The sequence below is a fragment of the Zootoca vivipara genome, chromosome 4, assembly GCF_963506605.1.
Source record: "Zootoca vivipara chromosome 4, rZooViv1.1, whole genome shotgun sequence".
NCBI classification, from domain to species: domain Eukaryota; kingdom Metazoa; phylum Chordata; class Lepidosauria; order Squamata; family Lacertidae; genus Zootoca; species Zootoca vivipara.
The window spans coordinates 64,607,256-64,633,449 of NC_083279.1; the positions used below are offsets into that span (position 1 = coordinate 64,607,256).

General features: G+C 46.0%; 1 protein-coding gene across 1 annotated transcript in view; it reads left to right on the top strand.

Moving 5' to 3' along the window:
• The first annotated feature begins 1,721 nt into the window (after nucleotides 1-1,721).
• The window catches only part of PROS1 (protein S), a 38,014-nt gene continuing 13,541 nt past the window's right edge, over nucleotides 1,722-26,194 (top strand). Inside the window, 7 exon segments of the mRNA XM_035115221.2 lie at nucleotides 1,722-1,959; nucleotides 8,556-8,713; nucleotides 10,961-10,985; nucleotides 13,769-13,855; nucleotides 21,766-21,888; nucleotides 22,027-22,158; nucleotides 23,210-23,335. Of these exon segments, the coding sequence (XP_034971112.2) occupies nucleotides 1,881-1,959; nucleotides 8,556-8,713; nucleotides 10,961-10,985; nucleotides 13,769-13,855; nucleotides 21,766-21,888; nucleotides 22,027-22,158; nucleotides 23,210-23,335 (730 nt within the window). The 5' untranslated portion in view covers nucleotides 1,722-1,880.

Here is a 26,194-nt window from a genome sequence, read left to right on the forward strand (position 1 = left end):
TTCACGTGACGCCTCGGGAAATCGCTTATTGGTTCGGGTCCCCGAGGCAGGCCGATAACGACGCGGGGCGCGCAAGGGACGCGTAACCAAGCCGGTTTCCAATGGTTACCAGGAGAGCGGAGCGAAGGAAACGGGGGCGGGGGCAAAGAAAGCAAAGGAGCCAATGGAGAGCGGGCGGTGGCTGGATTGGCGGCTGCCCGCCGACCATTAGTTGCGAAGGAGGCGTGGAAGGGTTTCCACGGTGATCAGAGCTGGCGCGGGATGCGGATGCGCGGCAGCAAGGGCTGCCTTTTGAAAGACTGTTCTCTGTAGCACGTAAATCCTGTGCTCCCACCAGTCGACACTTCTTTAAAAAAATTCATTTATATCCCATGTTTTTGCCCGAGGAAGTCCAAGTGGCACGCATAGTTCTCATTTAATTCCCACAACAACCCTGCGAGGTAGGTAGGTTAGGCGGAGAGGCAGGGAGTGGCTCAATAAATAGTAATTCCTCCCTAAAAGTCCAATACCTACATCATATGGAATGGGCGTCCTGCCAGCAGGAGTCCCTGGCATAGCTGTCAAGTTCTCCCTTTTTTTTAAGGGAAATTCCCTTATGCTGAATAGGCTTCCTCGCGAGAAAAGGGAAAACTTGACAGCTATGGTCCCTGGGCTGGTAGTATGCTATACAGATTGGGTCCCTTCCTGGATTCCCATCTCAAATCGACTGACAAGAACGGCCGCTTATGTAACTTAAAACGTAGCCTACCTTACAGGGCTGTTGTGAATACACAAGAGGAAGGGGAGGAAAGCGCACACAACCTTGAACTCCTGGATAGAAAAGCAAGATAGAAATATGCACAGAGCATAGTTTTAGCAATGAAACACACTTCCATGGGAAGTGGTGATGGTCACCATCTCAGACTGCTTTCGAAGAGGATTAGACGAATACATGGATGATGAGGCTCTCAGTGACTGCTAGTCGCAGTGGCTAGGCCAGGGGTCAGCAAACCTTTCAGCAGGGGGCCGGTCCACTGTCCCTCAGACCTTGTGGGGGGCCAGACTTTTTTTGGGGGGGGGGAGGAATGAATGAATTCATATGCCCCACAAATAACCCAGAGATGCATTTTAAATAAAAGGACACATTCTACTCATGAAAAACACGCTGATTCCCAGACCATCCGCAGGCTGGATTTAGAAGGCAATTGGGCCGGCCCCGGCCCCTGAGCCTTAGTTTGCCTACCCATGGGCTCGGCTCTGTCTCCAGTATGCTTCTGAAAACTAGCTGCTATCAATACATAAATAGAAACCAAAGTCCAGTCAAACATAAACTCAACCTGGCAAGTGACAGCCTTTGATTTGGGGAAGAAAAGCAGGATAAGGCCGGTGGGCCGGTGGTGATGCAGTGCAATGCTAAAGAAACCAGTGGGGAAACATATGGTGGAAAGGCAGCTTTGTCTCTAATATCCCTCCTCCCCCCCCTCTCTCTCTCTATCTCTCTCTCTCTCTCTCTCTCTCTCCAATGTCTTTTCCAGTCAGCTGCTGGAAACCAGCACCAGGGAGGTTCAACAGCCTCTGAGATAGGGACTCGAGGTTCCCTCTCCTGCTTCCTGTTTACCCACCGTGTGAAATGCAGCAGGAATGTTTCCTGGAAATGTCCTGCCTCTGTATGCAACCAGATTCCAGCCCCCAGCCAGTCTCCCCTCCCTCCCCTCCCTCAACAGGGGGAGGTCTGAACATTTCCCCTGCTGCTGCCTCCCTGATTCCAGGCACGGTGTCAACAGAGAAGAAGCAGCAGCTAAAAGGGGACCTGTCAGCAAATGCAAATAGCCCCCTCCCCTTCCTAACCCCCAACAGATACACACGCCCTACATAACCCACTGCAGCTACTCCCCCAAAGGATGAGGCTTCACTGCGTGGCTTGCTTGTTTATTTCCTGCCTGTATATTTCAGCGACCGCTCTCTCTGAAGCTAGGACATGTAAGTAAAATCAGTTGGATCCCCAACTTTAGTTAAAAGTTCATTTTTGTTTGCTTTTCCGGTGAAACTCAGAATTGTGTCCTGGTGCCCTCTTGCTCCAGCTGGCTGCTTGTGTAGTGTGTAATGACAATTGCAAAACGTTTTAAAAAACAAAGAGGGTACAAAGAATATATCCTTGCATCAACAAACTTCTGCAATAGTAGAGATGCAGCACATTTTCTTTGTGTGTTTACTCAGGAGTAAATCCCATTGAGTTCAAGGAAATTTGCTCTCCAGAATGTGTGCGGAGGACAACTGTAAACTTGATTTGGCTCATTTGTATCCGGTATGGCTGAGAATTGCTGAATTTGGTTATAAAGAGCTGCTCTTGTTGGAAAAGTGACCCTATTCTCCTCAAGCAAATCCCCATCCCCCATCCTGAAGCAATCAGTTTTGTGCAAAGCAGAGCTAAGGACTAGGAAGCAATCAATGTGCTGAAGAAGTAATTAGTAATACTGACAAATAAACATGTTTTCCACTACTGCAAAATAATGAGGTCACTTAAAAACAATGCCGTGCTGCAGAATGTTTATGCAATATCTGACACAGGATAATAACAAAAAAAAATAATGTTTCTTTTTCTGATCAAGAGTCAGTTCTCATTTTGTCCGAGTTTTTGGCAGTATTCTTTCACCATTACATTCTTGGATTCGTAAGGTGTTTTTTTTCTTGGTGTAGCAGCAACAGAAGCAGAGGAGGAGCACTACAAGAACTTTTCAGCAGTATGCATTAGCACACTGTTCATTCAGAATAAACCATAGCTTGTTTTAAACTATGGCACAATGTGACTTGCAAACCAGGCCTAAACATGGGCGTAGCGGGATGAGATTGTTGAGCTTTTACAATAGAGGGCAAAAGGGAAAGGCATTTTCATAGCCTATGACCACAATGCCCACTAGCCTAATGTAGGAGGATGAGGAGAGATTTGTTATCCGTGGTAAATGTGTTTAGGATTGCTTGTTCAAAATGTCAGAAACATTAGCTTTCAAGTAACACAGAATTTGCCTCTGCTTTCAATGTTGACATCCAAAACTAAGATTTAAAATTAAATTAAAAGAATGATGTTACATAGCTAGGAAAGCTGGGTGTTTTTTTAAGATAGCATAAAAGTTTTATTATTTTTATTGTAGCAGTCTGACAAGTTTTATTACATCTGTTGCATCTCACAGCGATCTATGGGAAAACACTTTTATTTGATAGACATTTTGATTGGAATTGCTTTCATTCAGAAATGATATGCCGTACATAGAAAAGTTTTTTCAAAGTTATAAATCTTAATAGATCACAAATTTGCTTTCCTGGAGATATTACTTCTGGCAGAATACAGAAAAAAAAATATTCAACAAATTAAACAAAGACAAGGATCCAACAAGCAAATGCCAACTGACTTTTATAAAGTAGAAAGCAACTTGTGCAAAACTTACAATTGTATTAGTAGAACCGAGATATATCTTGAAAGTGCAATGTATGCCATGCTGCTGTAAAAAAAATGTTTTTGCCTCAAAAGATCTGCACTGGAAGGAAACTCAAAGCATTCAATGATTTGAACATGGGGCTAATAAAATGTTTCAATTTTACTTTTGTTTTATTGAACTGTGAAGTCCATATCCGTTGGAAGCCAAAAGCAAGTGCCCTGTTGACTTGAGAAAGATAGCTAGGTCAAATAGGCGGCTAGGAGTACATCTGATCAACTTCAGCTGTTCCTTGACAGGTATAACTTGTATCCACAGCAGTGCAGGCATTGGTGACATCAGAGATGGATTACTGGTTGCTCTGGTCCCTCCAACTAGCTCAGAGTGCAGTAGTCAAGACTCCGGACTAGAATAGCCCATAGCTGTCAAGTTCTCCCCTTTTTAAAGGGAAATCCCCTTATGCTGAAGAGAAGAAGAGTTTGGATCTGATATCCCGCTTTATCACTACCCGAAGGAGTCTCAAAGCGGCTCACAATCTCCTTTTCCCTTCCTCCCCCACAACAAACACTCTGTGAGGTGAGTAGGGCTGAGAGACTTCAAAGAAGTGTGACTAGCCCAAGGTCACCCAGCAGCTGCATGTGGAGGAGCGGAGACATGAACCCGGTTCCCCAGATTACGAGTCTACCGCTCCTAACCACTACACCACACTGGCTCCCTCGTGAGAAAAGGGAAAACTTGACAGCTATGGAACAGCCTGTCACCAGCATATAATGTTGCTGAAATAACTGCACTTGCTGCCACTGTGCTACTAGGCCAGGTTGAGGTCTTGCTGATACTGAAGTTGTACACAATTTGGGACCAGCGTATTTGAGGGACTCCCTTATTTGCTGTGTGCCAGGTATTGCAGTTTTCAGGTGAGGCACTTTTAACTGTTCCACTCCATACCTGCTCTGACATTCATTCCATAACCACCAGGAACAAGGTATTTTAGCATTTCAGAAATTCCCTCTGAACTTCTGCCATTGAAATCCCGGTAATGTCCAAGGAAACCCAGATGTATGGCAACCCTAATTTAGTGGAATTCCCTCTTTTTGGATATCCAGCAAGCGTCCAATGTGCTTTGCTTTGGGCCAGGACTGGACTTCAACTTGCACCAGCCCCAATCAGCATAGCAAAAGGTCAGGGATGATGGGAGTTGTAGTTCAGCAACATCTGGAGGGCTCAAGTTTCCCATTCCTGTTTAGACCCTTATTAGAACTTTCTCATTCTCTTTCTTTCTTTTTGCCCTCTTGTTGTCCACACTACTGAAAATGTTTTTTTCTGTTTTTCTGTATTTTATTTTGTATGTTCTTTCAAGACTGAAAATGTCCCATTTTTCTAGCATTTTCTATATTGAGTTGTATATAAATTCTCCCAAATAGATAAGAAATTAAAAAATATACTCTCTACTTTTGATTGGAAAGGGCCCAAAGCTCATTTGATTTGCAGGCCTCACTGCATTGCAGTGGAGCACTTCTAAATGGGTCAGTTTCCTTTCACTTGAATTGAAACATATGACCTACATGCAAGAAGATTTCTTCTTTCCCTGACAGTAAAAGCCTTATTCATGAATCACTTTTCAGTGACTTTAAACTCCTAAAGCCCAAACCAGTGCTATTTTTCTGGGGGAAAAGGTGGGGGGACTCACTACAAAGTTTGTTTGTTTGTTTGTTTATTCTGGGCCAGTCACAGTGCCATACAGATACAGCAGTGACTAAATATAAGATGTGATTAATAAACTCAAGCAGACAGTGATCTGGATTAGAAACGGCAACAACTTTATTGATTTTTGGCTCAGGCATTGGGAGTATATCAGTTCCAGCCCCCGCAGACCCCCCCCCAATATTTATTTAATTTTTAAAAAGTTAAGGGAACTCAGTTCCTCTGAGTTCCTGCTCAACCTCCCCCTGGCCTAAACCAAATCTTATTTGCTCAGAAGGCGTCCCGCTGAAATAAATAGGGCTGTATTTTTATTTAGAAATGCAAATTTATCCAAATTACTGTCCTCGTCTATTATCTGAATAATGCTCCTGATTGTGGAGAAATGCTCTGAACCATTTGGACTAGCAAAATTGATTTTTAAAATATTTTTAGCAGCAGTTGCTGTATATCCTATAGCTGTATATCCTAACATATTATTTGTTTTTGTTCCTTAAGTAACCTTTTGTTCCTTAAGTAACCAAAAGAGCACCATTCACAGCAGGGTTCAGAGAAACTCAAGTTTCGCAGAAGTTTTAAAAAATACAGAGGGAGAAAGTCTAACCAGGGAGATGAGACACCCCCAAACAGCACAAAGCATTCTTTACATTCTAAGTGGCCACAGGTTGCTGAGCTGTTTGTTGTGGGATGGGGAATATAAAACCAGGCAGTAGTGGTGGGACGGTGTGTCTTTGGGAAAGTCATGTCTAGTGCCCTGAATAGGAGCACTCCATAACTATCTATTGTAGGTCCACTTGTATGATACATTGCTGCATGTTCCCTCTGACAGGAATATAAGATTTTAGTGCTTGAAGAAGTGCTAGTGGTATTGAAGTTATGCTACACCCAGGGGCGGAGCAAGCCATTGGGTACCTGGGGAGGAGCAGGGCGGGGGCGGGGTCAGTGGCATGGGGGCGGGGCCAGCCAGCCATGGGGCTCCAAGGAGTCTGCCTGCCTCCTTCCCCTCAGCCACCCTACAGCTGGGGGGAGGCAGCAGGCGGACCTTTTGGGCAGCAGAGCCTGCGTGCGCCCAAGCCACTGCGTCTCTCCCAGGAGAGACGCGTGGGGCGCACTGCCCAGGATTTTTCACCCCCCCCCATTAGTGGTGGCACCTGGGGTGGATTGCCCCTACCACACCCCTGTTGCTCCGCCCCTGGCTACACCCTCCCCAGGAAGGCTCAACAGGTCATTTTATTGCTTAGTTTTAGGTGGTAGGGTTTATTTCTTTCTTAGTAAACACTGGTGTGCACATTTTGCTAGATAAGCCATGTAATTATATCTTACAGATATGAGCACATTCATGTACTAATTTTATAACTTTTTAAAAATTTGTAAAATATCTTGAGTTCCAGTCTAAAAAGCCATACAAAGAAGAGTCTACTAAATTTACATAGGGCTATGGAAGTAGTCGCCTTCCTGCCTATTCACTACTTGGATTTTTAATCACAGGACATTATTAACAAGGCAAAAATATGGAAAGAATGCACAGTTCCAGATAATCCCACATTACAGACGTAACTATGGAATGGTCTTGCTGTGCAGTTGTTCAGGCACAAATCTGTTTTTCTATTTGCCAATGTAGTATTTTCTTTACTCCATTCTTTACTCAGGTATACAAAGCTGCATAACTAGGCTATTTCAATATTTTGTTCATTTTACCCAGTCACCTAGATAGAAATGTCCAATCTTCTAAACTCTTCTCACATATACATATCAATACCCACAGACCAGACCAGTCCAAGCCAGTAGGAGGAAGTTGAGCCTAGTTTAGCTGGAGTGTACTTGTTCTCTCCCTAGAGTGCTCTGCATGCCAATCAGTCTCTGCTGTCAGGGGCCTCTTTTATACATCCCTGCCCAGTACTCAACAGTATGTGGGAAAGTGAGCTTGTTCATTCCTACTGCACTGGCTTCATTGCTTGCAGATTCCCTCCCTCTCTGTTTTTTTTTTTTTTTTTAAGACTTTCGCAATCTCAAGGTTCCCCGGTTTGATACCAATCTCATAGTTTTCAGTGATTGGTCTTTTGGCTCCTTTTCTGCTGGTGCTCAGCCCCCTGTGTTTACTATTAGAGAGGATTGCAAACAATAGGCGGTGCTCAAAACCCACCCACACCTTTCCTTATGTATAGATGGTTGCTTGATCGCCAGGATAAACCAACTATTCCCTGCCCGATTTGTCCCCCAACCTAAGCCAGGGGAAACTCTAGAGTGGCTGGTTTTTTTACAGTGGTCACACCCGCACCATACACTTCAAGAACTCATATACGTACCACTTTAACAGTCATGGTTTCCCCCAAAGAACGCTGGGAACTGTGGTGCCCATCCCCCAGGCCTACATATCCTTATGCCCTTAAGAAACTACAGTTCCCAAGCTTCTCCATGACTGTTAGTGTGGCATGGATGTGGCCAATGTTCTCTCTTATGTGGATGTGCATCACATGAGGAGCCTGATCACCATGATACTTTCTGTATGAAATAACTTCTGGCGCTGCGGACATTTTGGAAATGGGCAGAGCGGTGCCAGAAGTCACTTCTACGCACTTCCGTACATGCGTAGAAGTAACTTCTGGTGCTGCGGACATTTTGGAAATGGGTACAGCGGCATCGGAAGTCGCTTCTACGCATGTCCGGAAGTGCGTAGAAGCAACATGGCCGCCGACAGGAGCTCTGCAATCCAGGGGAATACGGGGTATTTTGCCGTTCGGGACACCTGTGGGAAACGGTAAGAAAATACGGTGGTTTCCCGGGGAAACGGGGTACTTGGCAGCTATGGGTAGGTTATAGGTGCTGGAAACATGCTAGGCTGTTGTGCCCCACCACCCTGTTCCCACCCACACTATTCATTTGAAGCACATGGCTTTTCTCAAAGAATTGTGGAAACTGTAGTTTAGCCTTTACAGAGCTACAATTCTCAGCACCTCTAACAAACTACAGTTCCCAGTACAGTACACTTTGAGGATGTATGGAGGGTTCTTGCTTGCTGCTATCCTGAAAGACATCTTCAGGTCTACTTAGTTTCACTTCTAACTGAGTGGAAACGAGATTTCTGTTGCCATGTGAAATTGTCCAGAAATAGTCCAGAAACTGGCTGCTTCTGTGGAAGATTTTCCAAACTTCATGGCACTCCATAGGTTCATTCTTAATTATCCCAGTTGGCTTTATGGGGAATTTGTCGTGTTCTTAATATGTTTATCAAGTTCTCAGTGGGTTAGGATTTTCGGCACACGCACACAAAAACAAAGCAATGCTGACATTCATTAGTTATGCTGGTTTAATAGTGGCCCACGTGGTCACCAAAATCTTAACTTTATATCTTTGTTATATTATATTTGTTATACAGTATTTTAATCTAAGACATTGCTTGGTTGCACGGCAGAGCCTCTTACACGCAAAATGTTTGTTTTTTAAAAGTTTTATCTGAGCATCATGCATCAGAGTTTCTTGCCAGAAAACGTCGAGCAAACTCCTTTATGGAAGAAAGCAAGAAGGGGAATTTGGAGCGGGAGTGCATTGAAGAATACTGCAACAAGGAGGAAGCCAGAGAGGTCTTTGAAAATAACCCTGAAACGGTAAGAGCTCTTAAGACTAAGGACAGTTTCCAGTTACTAAGGCTAGCAAGTAGTCTTGGTAGAGCATAGCCTACTTCTGTGATTTATAGAATCATAGAATTGTAGAATTGAAAGGGACCCTGAGGGTTGTCTAGTCCAACCCCCTGCAAGCAGGAATCTAAACTGAAGCATCCACGACAGATGCCCATCCAACCTCTGCTTCAAACCTCCAATGAAGCAATGCCCACCACCTTCCGAAGGAGCATGTTCCACTGTTGAACAACTCTTACCATCAGAAAGTTCTTCCTGATGTGGAGTTGGAATCTCCTTTCTTGTAACATGAAACCATTGGTTTCCAGAGCAGGGGAAAGCAAGTGTGCTCCATCTCCAGCGTGATGTAGTGGCTCCACATGCAGCTGCTGGGTGACCTTGGGCTAGTCACACTTCTCTCAAGTCTCTCAGCCTCACTCACCTCACAGAGTGTTTGTTGTAGGGGAGGAAGGGAAAGGAGATTGTTAGCTGCTTTGAGACTCCTTAAGGGGTGTGAAAGGTGGGATATCAAGTCCAAACTCCTCCTCCTCCTCCTCCTCCTCCTCCTCCTCCTCCTCCTCCTCCTCCTCCTCTCTTCTTCTTCTTCTTCTTCTTCTTCTTCTTCTTCTTCTTCTTCTTCTTCTTCTTCTTCTTCTTCTTCTTCTTCTTCTTCTTCTTCTTCCTACATGTGACAGACCTTTAAATATTTGAAGATGGCTATCACATCTCCTCTCAGTCTCCTCTTTTCCAGGTTAAACATACCCAACTCTCTCAACCGTTCCTCATAGGGCTTGGTTTCCAGACCTTTGATCATCTTGGTCACCCTCTTCTGCAAACATTCTAGCTTGTCAATATCCTTCTTAAAGTGGGGTGCCCAGAACTGGACGCAGTACTCCAGGTGTGGTCTGACCAAGGCAGATTATTTATTTATTTAAACATGGATGGGAAATATCTGTCCTTAACTGGAAGGGAGTTCCACAAAATTAAGCCCACAATAGTGCATGTGTGGCTCCTGATGGATATGAGCCATGTATCCAAGCCACAGGGGACCACTAAGAGTGACTCCCCCAAATACCTTGCTGACAGTGCAGGACGTCCCTGATATGCTGTTTCCAAGTTGTTAAGGGTCTTATAAATTAATCCAAGAAACTGGAACCAAGCCTGGCAGTGTATGGGCAGCCAGTAACATTCCCTTCTAATGTTCAAGATGTGTACATGCACTTATTTAACAGCTATAATGAAGCACATATTTATACACTATTCTGAATTCTCTAGCAAACCTAAATACTAGGAGCCTTTGTTGAGGGTTTTAATAGTCTATCCAGCTCCTATGTACACTTTCACATCATTGAGCAAGTGACGGTATATGGGATTTCTCCATATTATGGCTTTAGTTCAAATTTATACAGCTCTTTATAATGCTCTTGTGTCATTTAATTATTGCTCATATTTCATCTTCACTTTGATAGAGAATGACTATGCAACAGAGCTTTTATCAGCTCTTGTTACTGATATTTTAATTTGCTGGAAGCCACCCAGAATGGCTGGGGCAACCCAGTCAGATGGGTGGCATATAAATAATAAATTATTGTTATTGTTAGGTCAGGTGGCCCTTAGCACTTGACCATGATCCCAGACTATACACTGATGTCTTTAAGGTGTGACCTTAAAATTATGGAACCTCCAGGTTCTAGAGCAGGCATCCCCAAACTGCGGCCCTCCAGATGTTTTGGCCTACAACTCCCATGATCCCTAGCTAACAGGACCAGTGGTCAGGGAAGATGGGAATTGTAGTCCAAAACATCTGGAGGGCCGAAGTTTGGGGATGCCTGTTCTAGAGTGACCAAGCAAAGATGCCCCATCTCATTCTTTGAAATCACAAATGAGATTGAATAGTGAGCTCAGTAACAGGTTCTTAGCCACATAATTTGAAAGGATAACGTAACCTGATCTCAAGTTTGATGGTTCCTCAAGAAGTATTTTCAAAGTTAGGCTGTTTTGCCGCACTTTACTTAATAAATATTTTGTGAGTTGCATTAAAAAACTATTTAATTAAACTATTAAACAAGCAGCAAATACTAAAAATGGATAAATTCAGTTTCTTTATGACCTATTACAGTTACAGCACAAGCAAATTTTAATTATCATCCTAAGCAGTGCAAACAATTAACCTGTTTCTCCTATTTGATTTACATTCTAATGGGATCTGCCTTTCTTCCTTTTTCTTTTTAAACACAGGATTATTTCTACCCCCGATATTTAGGTAAGTTTCATTTTAAAAAGCACAAATTTATTTACTTATTTAACATTTAGATGACAAAAAAGAACATTTTTTTTCTTCAAAAGATTTTAGGAGAAAATTGGATTTGCAGTTAGTGAGACTGCTTAATGTGATTATATTTGCAAAGCATGTAAGTACTTGTCTGTCTGGGTAGCATCTCCCATTATAGCTGCCCCACTGTGACACTATATGGGGTGCTTTTCATTGAAAGCAGGATGCACAGCACAGAACTGTTCTCTGTTAATGCCATATTTTCTTCAATCCAGCAAGACTAGCATCTCCCTATGAGATCACCCACTGCCCTGCTTTCTAGCTTCTGTCTGCAGTAGCAATTATTGGGAGAAAGTTTTCTTAGGAGCAATTATGTCATTGAAAGAAGACTGACTAAAGACTTCGCCAAACGGCCTCAGCCCAGTATACCCAAAGGAGCGTCTCCACTCCCATCGTTCAGCCCAGACACTGAAGTCAAGCACCGAGGGCCTTCTGGCGGTTCCCTCACTGCGAAAAGTGAGGTTACAGGGAACCAGGCAGAGGGCCTTCTCGGTGGTGGCACCCACCCTGTGAAACGCCCTCCCATCAGATGTCAAGGAAATAAACAATTATCTGACTTTTAGAAGACATCTGAAAGCATCCTGGTTTAGGGAAGTTTATAATGTTTGATATTTTATCATGTTTTTAATATTCTGAGAGTGGCTGGGGAGGCCCGGCCAGAGGGGCAAGGTATTGTTGTTGTTGTTGTTGTTGTTGTTGTTGTTCACCAAGCCATATGGGGCCCTCTTCCCTTTAATGCTGTCTCTGTGGCACCAATATATGGGCAAGTAGCACAACCACACAGGCAGGTGAGGTCATGCAATACCCCCACCCACCCACACATGCTTTCCACATGCTTTTCCCATGTGGTGGCAATCAGATGGGAAAGATTCATGAAATGGGACCCACAAGTTGAAATAGTTACCTTGGCCACTTCCTTCCATATGAGTTTCATTGTGGTAATCAGAGCAAGCATTGCTTTGTGCCCCAACAAAAGTAAATATGCATCTGGCATAAATGGGGAGCGACATTTTTGTCAATTCTGAAACACCTTCCCCTGGAAACCTGGCTGACCTCTTTTCTCCCTGCCTTCTGCAAAAAAAGTAAAAAAAAAGAGCTGCTCTTTCAACAGGCCTTTGCTGCTGGCAAAGTTTGATTATCGAGTGACATTCAGGCAAATGGATATTGCTTTTTGTTGGTGTGGTTTTAGATTGTTGTACTGTAGCCTTAGCTGCCCTGGAGGTCACATTCCTGGGACAGAAGGGCATGACCACTTATTTTTTGTCCAAATAAATAAAGCAGCAGCTTTGTGGCTGCGTGTCATTCCACAGTAGGCATAGCAGTATGGGAATTGATCTAAAAGGCATTGAGGGACACATGAAATGGCAGCAAGCCAGATGTTGCTGTCTTTTGCTGCCCGATTTGAAATAATCTCAGCTGAGCTTCATGGGGCTTGCTCAAAGGTAAATGTGTTTAGGATTGTTGCAATACCAGCCAGTTCTTGGGCAGTAATGGCTGATTACTCTGAGATTTCTCATTCTTTCCTTCCCTGTACAGCATTAAGCACTCTTTTTATGCTTGAGCAATCATATTCCTTGTCTACACCCACCTTCTGTACCTGGGAGTGTTTTGTCAGCTTTCTGTTGGTGGGCGCACTATAATGTTGTACTGTCTTGACATGCATTTTATTAAAAAAATGTTTAATCGTATTTAGTACATTTGGTATTTTGTTTTTTGCCAGAATCAGATTGCTATCAGTTGTGAAACCAGGCAGAAATAGTCAGATATGGAGTACCAAAACAAAGTTACATAACTTTACCACTAAAGAACAGTGCTTTTTTCCTGGAAAAATAGGTGCTAGTACTCGCCCTGAAGTTGTCACAGTAAGTGCCATACTTTTTAGCAACAACAAAAGAGAGGTGCTGGTACTGCGTACCCTTGAGTGCCCTCTGGGGGGAAAGCACTGCTAAAGAGTATAATATTATTCAAGCTCTAGCAAAATATGCTACCCATCCCTAGCTCTTATAGATTTCTAGTGCTTGAAGGGACTTACGTTTGAACATCTGGGTGGCCTTCATTTTCTTCCAGTCCTATGATCTCTTTTGTAATGAAAAAGAAATGTGCCTCTTCTGATTCTGACAGGACTTCCATCTGTGCCACAATTTCTAGGCACAATTTCTGTGATTTGTACGGGTCCGAGCATTGCTGATATTTTGTCCTGCCCCTTTCCCCAGGGAAACCCACTTAGACCCATTCCCACAAATCACAGGCTTGTGCCTAGAAATCGCAGCACAAACAGAAGTGTGGGTGATCCCTGAGCTGCGCAAGCAGCAAAACCACATGGTTCTACCATTTCACGTTCAGTCTACAGGTGGAGGATCGAGTTTTTTATTGTTACCTGTGCACATGAAAAGGCAGCATTGAAGGGAGAAGGCTACTTCAAATTCCTTTTGTATGTGGGATGTGGGAGAGCCTTTTAAAAAACAAACAAACTCCCTACAACTCACCAGTAGTCCTCTACAGTCTGAAGCAAGACAATGCCAGAATTCCTCCACTGTGTGATTTAGCTGAATGTGGAAGACCGTCCTTAAGAATCTTTAGAACAGTAGATTGTGGTTGTAGTGGTTACTGTCTTTCAATATGGAGCTTGATTTTCCTTGAGAGGGACAGCCCTGAAAAGCAGCCTATAAATATAGTGAATAAATAAACATCTAAAATTGCTTGTGCTTTAACAGAGTGCCTGGCTTCATTTCGAACGGAAATTTTTACGAGTCCATTACAGACTTCCGGGATTCCAGGTGACCTGAGGTCTTGTGTAAAAGGTAAGCATTTGTGGTTATGCATTATTTCTGTCCCAAACTTTCTTGTAACTGACACCAGTTGGTCTACCAGAAATACAGATTGCAGATAGCACAGTTGCTCATGTTGTGTAAACCCAACCCCCCCCACACATTTACTCTGCTTCCAATGCACTCAGCATTAGTCAGAAGCCATATCTATCCTGTATCTATCCTGTCATTTCTTGTGCATTGCTGCCCTTGGATGTGCTTTCCCCCAAACCATCTTCAATCCAAATTGTGAAAAAGAATGACGCAGCTGTGGTTTAAGCCAGTAATGTCTACACAGACTCAGTTTCTCCAGTGCTTTTCCAGCAAGAAGAAGACTTAACCTTTATTCTGAGGCATAGCGTAGAACTATGCAAGTGATGTTGAGGAAGTCTTCAGCCACATTGGGGTCCTTAAAGGACTGGACTCTCCCATTAATGCTGACGCAGAAAAGTGTGGGAAATGTAATGAAGATACAGTGGTCCCTCGACTTACGAATTTAATCCGTCCCGAATGCACATTCGTAGGTCGAAAAGTTTGTAAGTCGAAAAAAGCTGTTTTCCATAGGAATGCATTGGAAACGGAAAAATTTGTAAGTCAAGTAAACCGCATCTAAAATTTGTAAGTCAAGAAAATCCCATCTAAACCGCAACGGTTTTCCTTTCGGATGTCGAAAAAAAGGTAAGCGTGCGACCATTTTTTCCCATCCGTAACTCGCAATTTCATAAGTCGAGTACTTCGTAAGTCGAGGGACCACTGTAATTCTGTATGATGCTGTGCTCTTGAGCTGTGTTTCTGCACCAGAAAATGTCTCCTAGGCCTCTACAACCTCCTTCGTGTAGTCAGGAAATATCATGATTTTATCACTGTTTTGGCCCCATCTTAGCTCTCCATGCCCTCTGCAATGTCTTCTTTGACTGGGTATCTAAGAACTTTGTCCACAAAGTCCCAGAGTTTATTTTCATCATGGGGTCGAGGAAATGGGCTGTGGTTTGCATGTGCAGCCTGAGGCATAATTAAGGGAGACAACATCTCCCTTAACAGGGCTGCCACAAATGTTGAAAGCTTTCCCCTGTCTTGGCCCTTCCTGAACCCCAATAACGGGTACTGTAAATTTCTACAACATGAATTTGATTCTAGGGCTCTGAAAAAGTTGGAGACAATTGTACTAAATTCTTGACTGATTCTAGTGGTTCCTTTCTTTTTATCCAACTCCAAACATTGCAGTTCATTCAATCTGTTTGATCAGGTGCAAACAGCTTTGATAACCATTGTGGCTGGAAAGGCAATATATAGATTATTTCAAATAAATAAACACATCCAAAGTATGGTGTAAGACATGAGTAAGAAGCAACCCCCCCCCAGAAGCAGCAGCTTTCCTTTGCTGTAAATGTTCCTTCCCATTGTTCTTATTGCAACATATTCTAGGTGTTTGAAAACAGATCCCAAGCAAAGCATACATTCTAATCCTTAAGCATCCGTCTCTGTCTTTTGTCCTTGAGAACAGATAAGGGCAAAAAGGAATCCTTGATCATTATCACACCTGCAGTCAGAGATGGAACATGGCTCCCAGACTGCTGTGCTAGCATGCCTGCAGTCACAAATTAAAGTGTGTTCTTATTCATCCCTTGTCTCTCTCTCTCTTACTCTCATTAGAGGCTCTTGGGGGGTGGCAGGGAAGTGTGAGCAAATTATCTTGCTGAATAGTCTCTAGTGAGGAGCGTCGCTGTACTTGATGTTAATTTTATTCCTCATATGTGCTTGTGCCATAAAACAGTTGTCACAGATTACCCACTGGAGAAGCTCCAATGATATTACAAGCAGCGACAACAAAAAAATGTTGTAACTGCGACTTCATATCCTGGCAATCCAGGCCCGAAAATTCTGTAGCATCTCAAGCTAATATGACAGGCATCCCCAAACTCAGCCCTCCAGATGTTTTGGGACTACAATTCCCACCATCCTTGACCACTGGTCCTGTTAGCTACAGATGATGGGAGTTGTAGTGCCTGCAATATGAGATGCACCGGGCTTGCAGCAGCAGCAGCAGTGATATACCAGGAGTATCGGCGCCTCCTGCCCTGCAGCAAGCACTTTGTGTCTCAGCAGTGCCACAAGTCTTAGCATTCCCACATAAGAATTTTTGAAGTGGTTGGTTGATGCGCCTGAAATCATAACACTTGATCTCACTGTTCGGTGGATCCCAAGGTGCCTTAGGGACACTACGGTTGCCTCCAGACTGTCACTATTTCTACTGGAGAGATTCAGGTGCATACCAGGTATTTAGGCTTGTGCAATTAAAATGGATTAAAGTGTTCTGTAACCCTGGCAACTGTTTCTATAGGGCTGAAGAAGAAGAAACCTCTCTGGATCTGATTCTTAAAGGCCGCATATGTAGGGGGCAACCGTAACTCTTGAGGAATTTCCACCCACTTCATCAGAAATAGGAAGCTTACTATTGTTCAGACTGGTGAAAGAAGTTGGAAATAAAACCTATGTCAAATGTGCATCCATTAGCTGTGCCCCAAAGACCCCGCAAGGAATAAAATACATTTGGCAGGGCTGAATTGGCTTTGTCAATTATTGTTCCTGTAGAGAAAGGTTTTCTTGTAGAGAAAGGAGTTTGGATTTGATATCCCGCTTTATCATTACCCGAAGGAGTCTCAAAGCGGCTAACATTCTCCTTCCCCTTCCTCCCCCACAACAAACACTCTGTGAGGTGAGTGGGGCTGAGAGACTTCAAAGAAGTGTGACTAGCCCAAGGTCACTGTTATGTACTGAGCTGAATCCTAGAACAATAGGATTCAGAATCAGCGGGAGCTACCCAATCCAACTCCAGGTGGAAGTGAATCCGCAACCTGATTGGCCTGCTGGAGCAGCCAATCAGGCGGCTGGCAGAAGTGAATCTGCTACCTGATTGGCCTGTAGGAGCAGCCAATCAGGCTGCAGGCAAAAGTCAATCCACAATATAATTGGCCCACAGGTGTAGCCCTGAAGTAGCCAATCACGCAAGGCCCATTGTGTAAATAATGTATATAAGCAGATGGTTTTGGGAAAAGAGCGATTCGTCTTCTCTTCTCCTCCTTGATGACTATGAGCTGAATAAAGAGCATGAAATTCACTCTTGACTCCGAGTATATTTCACTGGCGACGAAGGTGGGATCCTGCTGAGCTGACCGCCACCACGCACTGCACCGCAGCACCGCCACCTGCTGCACCGCTGCATCGCACCGTGCATCCAGGCTTCAGCTCCAGGACCCAAGGAACCCAGAATGGCAACCGACAGCAGCTTCTCGCCATTCAAACCAGCATCAGGAGACTGGGAAGGGTACGCCGCCCGTTTCAACTTCCTCCTGCAAGCGAAAGAAGTCACCAACGATGCCATGAAGAGGGCGACATTCTTCAGCGTCTGTGGAGAGGAGACGTTTGAAATCGCCCGGGCTCTCCTTGCACCTAGAGATGTCGCTACCGTCTCTTACAAAACAATAATGGAACGGCTGAAGGAGCACTTCTCACCACAGCCCTCGGTGGTAGCTTGCCGAAATGCCTTCTACGCAAAACGGCAAGCCCCGGGGGAAACCATAACTGGGTTTGTGACCTCCCTCCGCCAAGCCGCCCGGTTATGCAACTTCTCAGAATTGGAGAACATGCTTCGTGACCGCCTCGTCGGTGGCCTGAGGGACGAGATGTTGCAACGACGCCTCTACGCCAAAAAAGACCTCACGTTCCAGATTGCTCTGGAGGAAGCCCTGGCAACCGAAGCCGCCGAGAGGTCAACGCAAGAGGCACGACCGGCCCCGCCATCCCAACCGAGGGTCTACCACGAAGACCTCACCGACGAATCCGAATCTGACAGGGAGGAAGTACACCGAGTACAGCGGCGCACTCAAGCAGCACACACACCACAGCAGCCTCGACGAGAAGGAGGGAACTGTGCAAGCTGCGGGGAGAACCACGAGAGGAGGACCTGTCGTTTCCGCAACGCAGAGTGCAGGCAGTGCAGAAAATTGGGACACATCGCCCGTGTGTGTCGGGCTCGACTCACCCGTCGACAAGCATCAGATGACCGACCCAGGAGCCCCAGGTCACACGGCACCATGCACCAAGGCAACTCGACGGAGATCACGGACTACCAGGTATTCCAGTTGCCCCATCCCAGCACAGAGAAAATTTATATAGAGGTACAGATAGAGGGAGCCCCATGCCGCATGGAGCTGGACACGGGTTCAACTCTATCCATAATCTCGGCCCGAACATTAAGGGAACTGTGCCCTAATGGGGGTCCCAAACTAAGGCCGGCCCCATTCACCCTCCGGGACTTCCAGAAACGTAAGGTCCCTACTATGGGGGTGGGGACCTTCAGGGTGCAATATCGAGGGCGAAAGCAACAATTGGACTTGCTGGTAGTTAAGGGCCCCTACGTTAGCTTACTGGGACTGGCATGGTTTGGACCTCTGGGGCTAGCCGTTACCGGGGTGAACCGCACTAGCTTACAAGTGGACGTGGACGCCATATGCAAAGAGTTTCCAGGGGTTTTCGATGGGGCATTGGGACGATATACAGGACCCCCCATTGCCCTACAGCTAGACCCCGCTGTACGACCCATCAGGCACAAGGCCCGCCGGGTCCCGTTTGCCCTGAAACCCCGCATAGACGAGGAATTGGACCGGCTCGTGGAGCAAGGAGTGCTGGAGCCGGTGCCCAACGCCCCCTGGGAAACTCCAATTGTCACACCCGTCAAGCCTAACGGTTCGGTCCGCATCTGTGCAGACTACAAATGCACCATAAACAAGGCTCTCACGGCCCATGCATACCCAGTGCCAGTGGTCAGCCATGTCCTCGCCACCCTGGCTGGGTCAAAAATCTTTGGCAAACTGGACTTGGCCCAAGCGTATCAACAGTTGCCTGTGGACGAAGCCACAGCAGAGGCTCACACGATTGTGACGCACAGAGGGGCATTCAGAGTAAAGCGGCTGCAATTTGGCGTTAGCGTGGCACCAGGCATATTCCAGAATCTAATGGACTCTCTCCTTAAAGGGATTCCTGGTGTCACCCCCTTCTTCGATGATGTACTGATCGCCGGGCCCACACCAGAGGAATTTGAGGACCGCCTCCGCTCCGTCCTGCACCGTTTCCAGACGGCGGGCCTCAAGGTGAAGCGGGAAAAGTGTTTACTGGGAGTGCCGCAGGTGGACTTTCTGGGATTTAAGGTGGACGCAGAAGGGGTCCATCCAACCGGTGACAAGGTACGGGCCATTTGTGAGGCCCCAGCGCCCAAGAGCAAGCCCGAACTTCAGTCATTCTTGGGACTATTGAACTTTTACCATGCCTTCCTTCCCCATAAGGCAGCGGTAGCGGAGCCCCTACACAGACTCCTAGATAAAAGGGCCCCTTGGGTGTGGGGCCAGCGACAAAGGGCCGCATTCCAGGCAGTCAAGGACTTGCTCGTCTCGAACTCGGTCTTAGCACACTTCGACGAGAGGCTGCCAGTGGTGCTGGCATGCGACGCCTCTCCCTATGGCATCGGCGCTGTCCTGGGACACCAACTCCCGGATGGAAGAGAGGTGCCGGTGGCATACTTCTCCCAGACGCTTGCTGCAGCCGAACGAAACTACTCACAGATTGACAAGGAGGGTCTGGCAATCGTGAAGGGCGTAAAAAAATTCCATGATTTCTTGTACGGGCGGCCCTTTACCATAGTGACTGACCACAAGCCGTTGCTTGGCCTGTTTGCCCCTGAGAAGCAGACCCCCCAAGTGTTGTCTCCACGTGTCCTCAGGTGGTCAATTTTCCTTGCCGGCTACCAGTATGCACTAATCCACCGCCCTGGGAAGGCGATGGGCCACGCAGACGCCCTCAGCAGACTACCACTACCAGAAACAGGCCCCGACCCAGCGCCTGCGCAAGAGGTTATGACCCTGGAGCTGCTTCCCGACCGACCCATTCAGGCACAAGAAGTTGCGCACCATTCCACAAAAGATAGGGTCATCTCCCGGGTCCTGGACTGGGTGTGGCGAGGATGGCCCAGCAGCAGCCCCGGGCCAGAATTTGCTGGCTACACAAACCGCAAACATGAACTGTCGGCCCACAAGGGGTGCCTGTTATGGGGAAGCAGGGTTGTTGTTCCCCAGCCCCTCCGCAAAAGGGTCCTCACAGCCCTACACGAGACACACCCAGGGGTAGTGAGGATGAAGGCCCTTGCCAGGAGTTATGTGTGGTGGCCGGGGATTGACAGAGAGATAGAGGCCTGGGTCCAACACTGCCAGACCTGCCAAGAATCCCGCCCGGATCCCCCAAGGGCCCCAGTCCAGCCCTGGGAGTCCGCCCGACATCCATGGTCACGCTTGCACGTGGACTTCGCTGGCCCCTTCCAGGGAAAAACATTCTTCATAGTGGTGGATTCCTACACCAAATGGCTGGAGGTCGCACTGGTACCATCCACTTCTACGGCGGCAGCCATCCGGGTACTACGTAAGCTGTTTGCGACCCACGGACTCCCTGACACCCTCGTCTCGGACAATGGAACCGCATTCACGTCAGAGGAGTTCCAGACCTTCACAGCGCAGAACGCCATCCGCCACATCCGCTCAGCACCATTCCACCCTGCCACCAATGGCCAAGCGGAGCGCATGGTGCGGACCACCAAGGACAGCCTCCGCCGCATGACACAAGGGGACTGGGAATACCGCCTTGCCGCATTTCTTCTAGCACAGCACAGCACCCCAAGCACAACGACGGGCCGGAGCCCAGCTGAATTACTAATGGGCCGGCGCCTTGCAACTAGACTGGACCGACTTCACCCCGACAGAGCTCAGGATGAGGTAGTGGTGGGGAAAGGCAGGAACCCCCGGACAATTGTGGCCCAGGACCCAGTGTATGCAAAGAATTTTGGGGCAGGCCCAGCATGGGTACCCGCCACAGTCACCAAGGTGACCGGTCCCGTGTCGTACGAGGTACTAACGGAAGGGGGGCAATGTTGGCGCCGCCACTGCGACCAGATACGGCGACGATTCCCAGGAGGAACCCGGGAGGAGAGCGGGACAGAGGGGTCCCAAGGGGACAGCAGGGCAGTGAGGCCTGTAGAGCGAGAGGGGTGGGCAGAGGAAGCAGAAGCAGTAGGCACAGAGGGGCGCCCCGAGGCTGGAAGGACACCGGAACCAGAGCTACAACCTAGTGGTTCAGTGGCGCCAGACCAGACAGCCCCGGCACAGCCAGCAGCCTCGGAACACGAGCCAGAACCAGAACCCCTGACCAAGGAACACCCCAGGCCACAACGCACACGGAGGCGGCCAGCAGATCTTGGGGACTACGAATGCAACTTCCCGGGCAGGACTGGAACTTAGAGGGGAGGGGTGTTATGTACTGAGCTGAATCCTAGAACAATAGGATTCAGAATCAGCGGGAGCTACCCAATCCAACTCCAGGTGGAAGTGAATCCGCAACCTGATTGGCCTGCTGGAGCAGCCAATCAGGCGGCTGGCAGAAGTGAATCTGCTACCTGATTGGCCTGTAGGAGCAGCCAATCAGGCTGCAGGCAAAAGTCAATCCACAATATAATTGGCCCACAGGTGTAGCCCTGAAGTAGCCAATCACGCAAGGCCCATTGTGTAAATAATGTATATAAGCAGATGGTTTTGGGAAAAGAGCGATTCGTCTTCTCTTCTCCTCCTTGATGACTATGAGCTGAATAAAGAGCATGAAATTCACTCTTGACTCCGAGTATATTTCAGTCACCCAGCAGCTGCATGCGGAGGAGCGGAGACACGAACCCGGTTCCTCAGATTACGAGTCTACTGCTCTTAACCACTACACCACACTGGCTCTCCAGAAAAGATGAACTACCAAGATAAAGAAAAGGTGAATCGTAAGACTGACACTTTTTCTGCTTTGTTTGCCTGTCTTTGCAGTAATATCAGACCAGTGTATTCCACTGCCATGCAATGAAGACGGTTATAAGGAATGCAGAGATGGGCAAGCCAAGTTCACCTGTGTCTGTAAACCTGGATGGCAAGGAGAGAAATGTGAAGAGGGTATGTAATCGTAGGTGTTTTTTTCTCCCTACGGTGGAAAATAGAGCTGGCTCACTTTTAAATATATCTTTCCATATCAAACAACCACTATTGATGCAAGCCATTTCTTAGTGAAGGTTTTGTTTTGTTTTCCCCTAGATATCAATGAATGTGAAGACCTAACAAACAGAAATGGAGGGTGTAGTCAAACTTGTATTAATTTCCCTGGAAGCTACCGTTGTTATTGTGAAGATGGTTATTATATACATCCAAATAAACTGGACTGCGAGGGTAAGGAAGAAGCCAAACATAGAAATGCCAGCAGTACATAAAACAAAAACATAACCTTATTATGTGACAGGACTTATACCTATTGATTGCAGTGCTAAGGTCCAAAGAGGCAGGTATCAACATGTTTGTCTTATATGGAACTGTGTGTATTAGTTACAGGTAAGTAGCCATGTTGGTCTGACGTAGTCAAAGCAAACAAACAAACAAAATTCCTTCCAGTAGCACCTTAGAGACCAACTAAGTTTGTCATTGGCAAACTTAGCAACTCTGGTTGTATTAGCAACTCTGTATTAGCAACTCTGGCCTCAGGAGTTGCAAAGTTTGGGCACATACCAGTAAATCCACTGGTCTTCTCTGAAAATGTAGTCTATTAACAGATGGGATTGGGTCAAACAAGGGGCAGAGGGAAGGCTACACTAATGCCTGGTGTGACCCATGTGTTCACAATGTGCCATCTGTCTAGCTTGCTGCTGAACCATCCACACCATGCAGGGCCCTGGATTGCAATCATACTGCTTAATTAAAAGGAATGGAGGAGCATGTACTGTACTTCCAATATCAAAAATAGCTGCTTAGCCTGATCGCATGGAACCTTGCCACCTGGGTAAGCACATGCAAGGAAAATATAGTGCACATTGAGAAAATAGGGGAAATAAGATAATTATCTCTTGAAAACTGCCCATTCTTATGGCTATCAACTTTTTTAAAAATAGTAAAATGCCTAGATCCTGTGTTTATGGTTTATGCCAGTGATGGCCAAACTTGACTCTTCAACTGTTTTGGGACTACAATTTCCATCATCCCTGACCACTGGTCCTGTTAGCTGGGGATGATGGGAGTTGTAGTCCTAAAACAGCTGGAGGGCCAAGTTTGGCCATGACTGCTTAATGCTGTTCACATTTTGCATATTTCACTTTTTCTTATTGTCTCTTTAGATCCCTTCTGCCCTTGGGTCAAGTGGCAAGAAACAATAGCCAATAGCAGCAGAAATCAAGAAATCAATCCATTCCTTTATTTGTGGGAAATTAATGATAGCATTTTGCATTTACAGACAGGAATGAATGCATGTTGGACCCAAAGATTTGTGGGACAGCACAGTGCAAGAATACTCCTGGGAAGTACAAGTGTGAATGTCCGGCAGGTTATGCCTATAACTCAACCACAAAGAAGTGTGAAGGTAGAACTTTTTTTTTTAAATGATGTTTTAGCTTACCTTTCTTGACGTATTCATCATTATTTTCTGCAGATTTTCCACATTCTATTTAGTTGTGTGTGTGTGTGTGTGTGTGTGTGTGTGTGTGTGTGTGTGTGTGCACCTTTACCATTGGTTTGTTTTATAGATTTCATGCATTGTTGTTTTTTGGCAATGCATAGGCAGTTTAGATTACTTCTCACACAGATTGCAAATGTCACAATGTTGGGACGATGCCACCCAAATTAGCCCTCTTGAGTTTCTACCATCTTGTTTCTAAAACATAAAGGAAGCTGAACGAAGGGAATATTCTTTAAAGAAAACACCATATCCATCAATATATACAACATACGCCCACCCAGAAGCAAAGAAGTCAAATAAATATGTGGAATACAGAAAAATATCTGTATGTATCATCTACATGTGAAGTAGAGAGCCCCATACTATTGTCTTCCTGCCTCCAGGGCTAACCCTACCATTTGGCAGAGTGATGCAGAGGCCAGAGGGGCAGGAAGTGGCAGCAAGATGTAGGACAGAGCTGTGTCTCCTAGCCACCCAAGGTTCCATCAGCTGAAGGGGTTGGGAATAAAACAATAAAAACATTTTAAAGCAGCAACACTGGCCTGCTCTGCACCCCCTAAACTAGCCTACTGTCCAAAATTGCAGTGTCCTATAGTCGGTAAGATTCACCTCCCAGTCCAGTTAGCTTCTGTCCCTATGTAATCTTTTACCATGTGGTTAGTGATGTCTATTTCCACTGTTGAGTTATTTGCATCTCATCCTTCCTTAGGGAGGCTCAAGCCATATTTTTTTGCTTCTGGTGTCAGTTAGGTTCAGAGAAAGTTGCTCCTACATTTCCAGTACCAAAGGTTTTAAACAGGGCCGTCTTAAGTATATTTGGCACTGTGGTGCGGCGGATCCCTCCGGTGCCCCCGCCCCGCCCTGTTTCCCAGCGTGGCGGGTGGGCGGTGCTGCGCGGTGCTGCGCGGCGGGTACAGCGTGGTGGGCAGGTGGGCGCAGCTGCACGGCGCCCCCTGGTGGCACGGCACCCTGGCGCCCTGCACCACCCAGCCTGGCCGTAGGGCCGGCCCTGGTTTTAAAGAACCTTTATGCTTTTTTTTTTTACATTATTTTAAATCGCCTCAAAAACTGATCTTGAAAGGCTACGTAGAAATGCCAGACAGACAGAAAGAAAGAAGCAAACTTGAACTCTGTGGGACACGCTTCTGAGTAGACATTTTGAGGATTGAGCTAAAAGAGCACCACCTGAGCTCCAAAGCTGAGTAGGAGTTTGGACCTGCCTTATCTATACCCAGACCCAAGACCAGTAGCCATCACACCACACAGATTGCCATGCAAACTTCCTTCCAAAGTTCTCAGAACATTTTACTAATTTGGTTTGGTTAAAGCAGTTACACACTTCATGTGGCAGATGTGACCTGGAGTCTGCTGCAATGGCCACTCAGAGGCTAGATACTTCCAATCGTGGCACCCTGCTGAATGCTTAAAGCTGTGGCCCACAGGCTATACCTATCTATCCCCCCAAAGCTCCTTTGTGGTACCATCATGCCGATGGGTTTTCTGTGACGTCCCAAAATTTTGTCAACTTTTATTTTAAAAAAGAAGGCTATTTTGTACTGTCCACTCCCACAGGTCCCCTGCTATGATTCTGTGATGTCAAAAGGAATTCCACATTTTCCCATTTATAAAATACAAATTAGCCACACCCATTTTGACTCTGCCCCCTATAACACCCCCGCCTGTTGCTGATGGGTCAGTGCCCGCTTTTAAAGCTATTGGTACGACATCCACACATTGTAAAGTTCTACTGCAGAAAGACTGGTGTAATGCTCATGTATTCACAGAACTGGCACCAGCTGTGTAAAGTGTAAAACCATCCTTGGTCAATGAATTTATTATCTAAGTAAATGATATCTTCCTAGTTAAATCTAAGTATCTTCCATTCTATTTTGCCACGTTTGTGTGACCCAAAATGGGGCAGAAATACTGCAAAAAACAATATTTTTCTGCAGCTGTGGAAGGGTTTAGAATACTTTGCAGTTTAGAATACACTGGAATTCTACTTTCCAGTTTAGAATACACTGGAAATATTTAGCTTGGCGAGTCAGACAATGCACATAAATGCTTAGGCTGCTGCAAAACCAAGCTCTGTGACTTAAATTTTATACATCAGGGCATGATAAGTCTTTATCAGGCAAGCGTGATATTTTAGGAACAGGATTTGCAAGATTTCCTGGGCTTGATCCCAGTGGGATCTTTTCAGGCAGTGGGAGTCTTGTTTACTCTCAGAGGAGGCAAGTTACTAATGCTGTCTTTCACACAGCCTTGCACTTCTAAATTATTTATTGTGCTTAGCCAACAAAGCAGAGAACGTAGTCAGCTTCGCTCAGTCAGGACAAAATGTGTTTTGCCCTGGTCAGCCCACATTTCTTTTCTGAATGAATGCTTCCCAAGCCCCCTGGGCTTTGCAATTTGGCACGCACACTCATCTCCCACTGCAATTGTACCGAGCTGATTTTTGCTTTACAAAGGTAGCATGTATGTATGCGGTGCATAGTGTTTGAGCATATAATATGGACCATTTTGAGATGCTACATTTTTTAAAAAATAGCAATATATCATATCATGGTTAAGGCACCTTGGTCTGAGCTTGCTCGCACAATTTACTCTCTGATTATTATTGCTGTTGTTGTTACTTTTTAGCTTTGCAGCTCATTTCTGTGAATATTTTTCTCCAGCAGTTAGTCATGGTTATGCAGTTCACAGCCACCATAGACATTTTCTAGGCGCTTACATTGACTCCCGAGACAGACGGATGCCAAC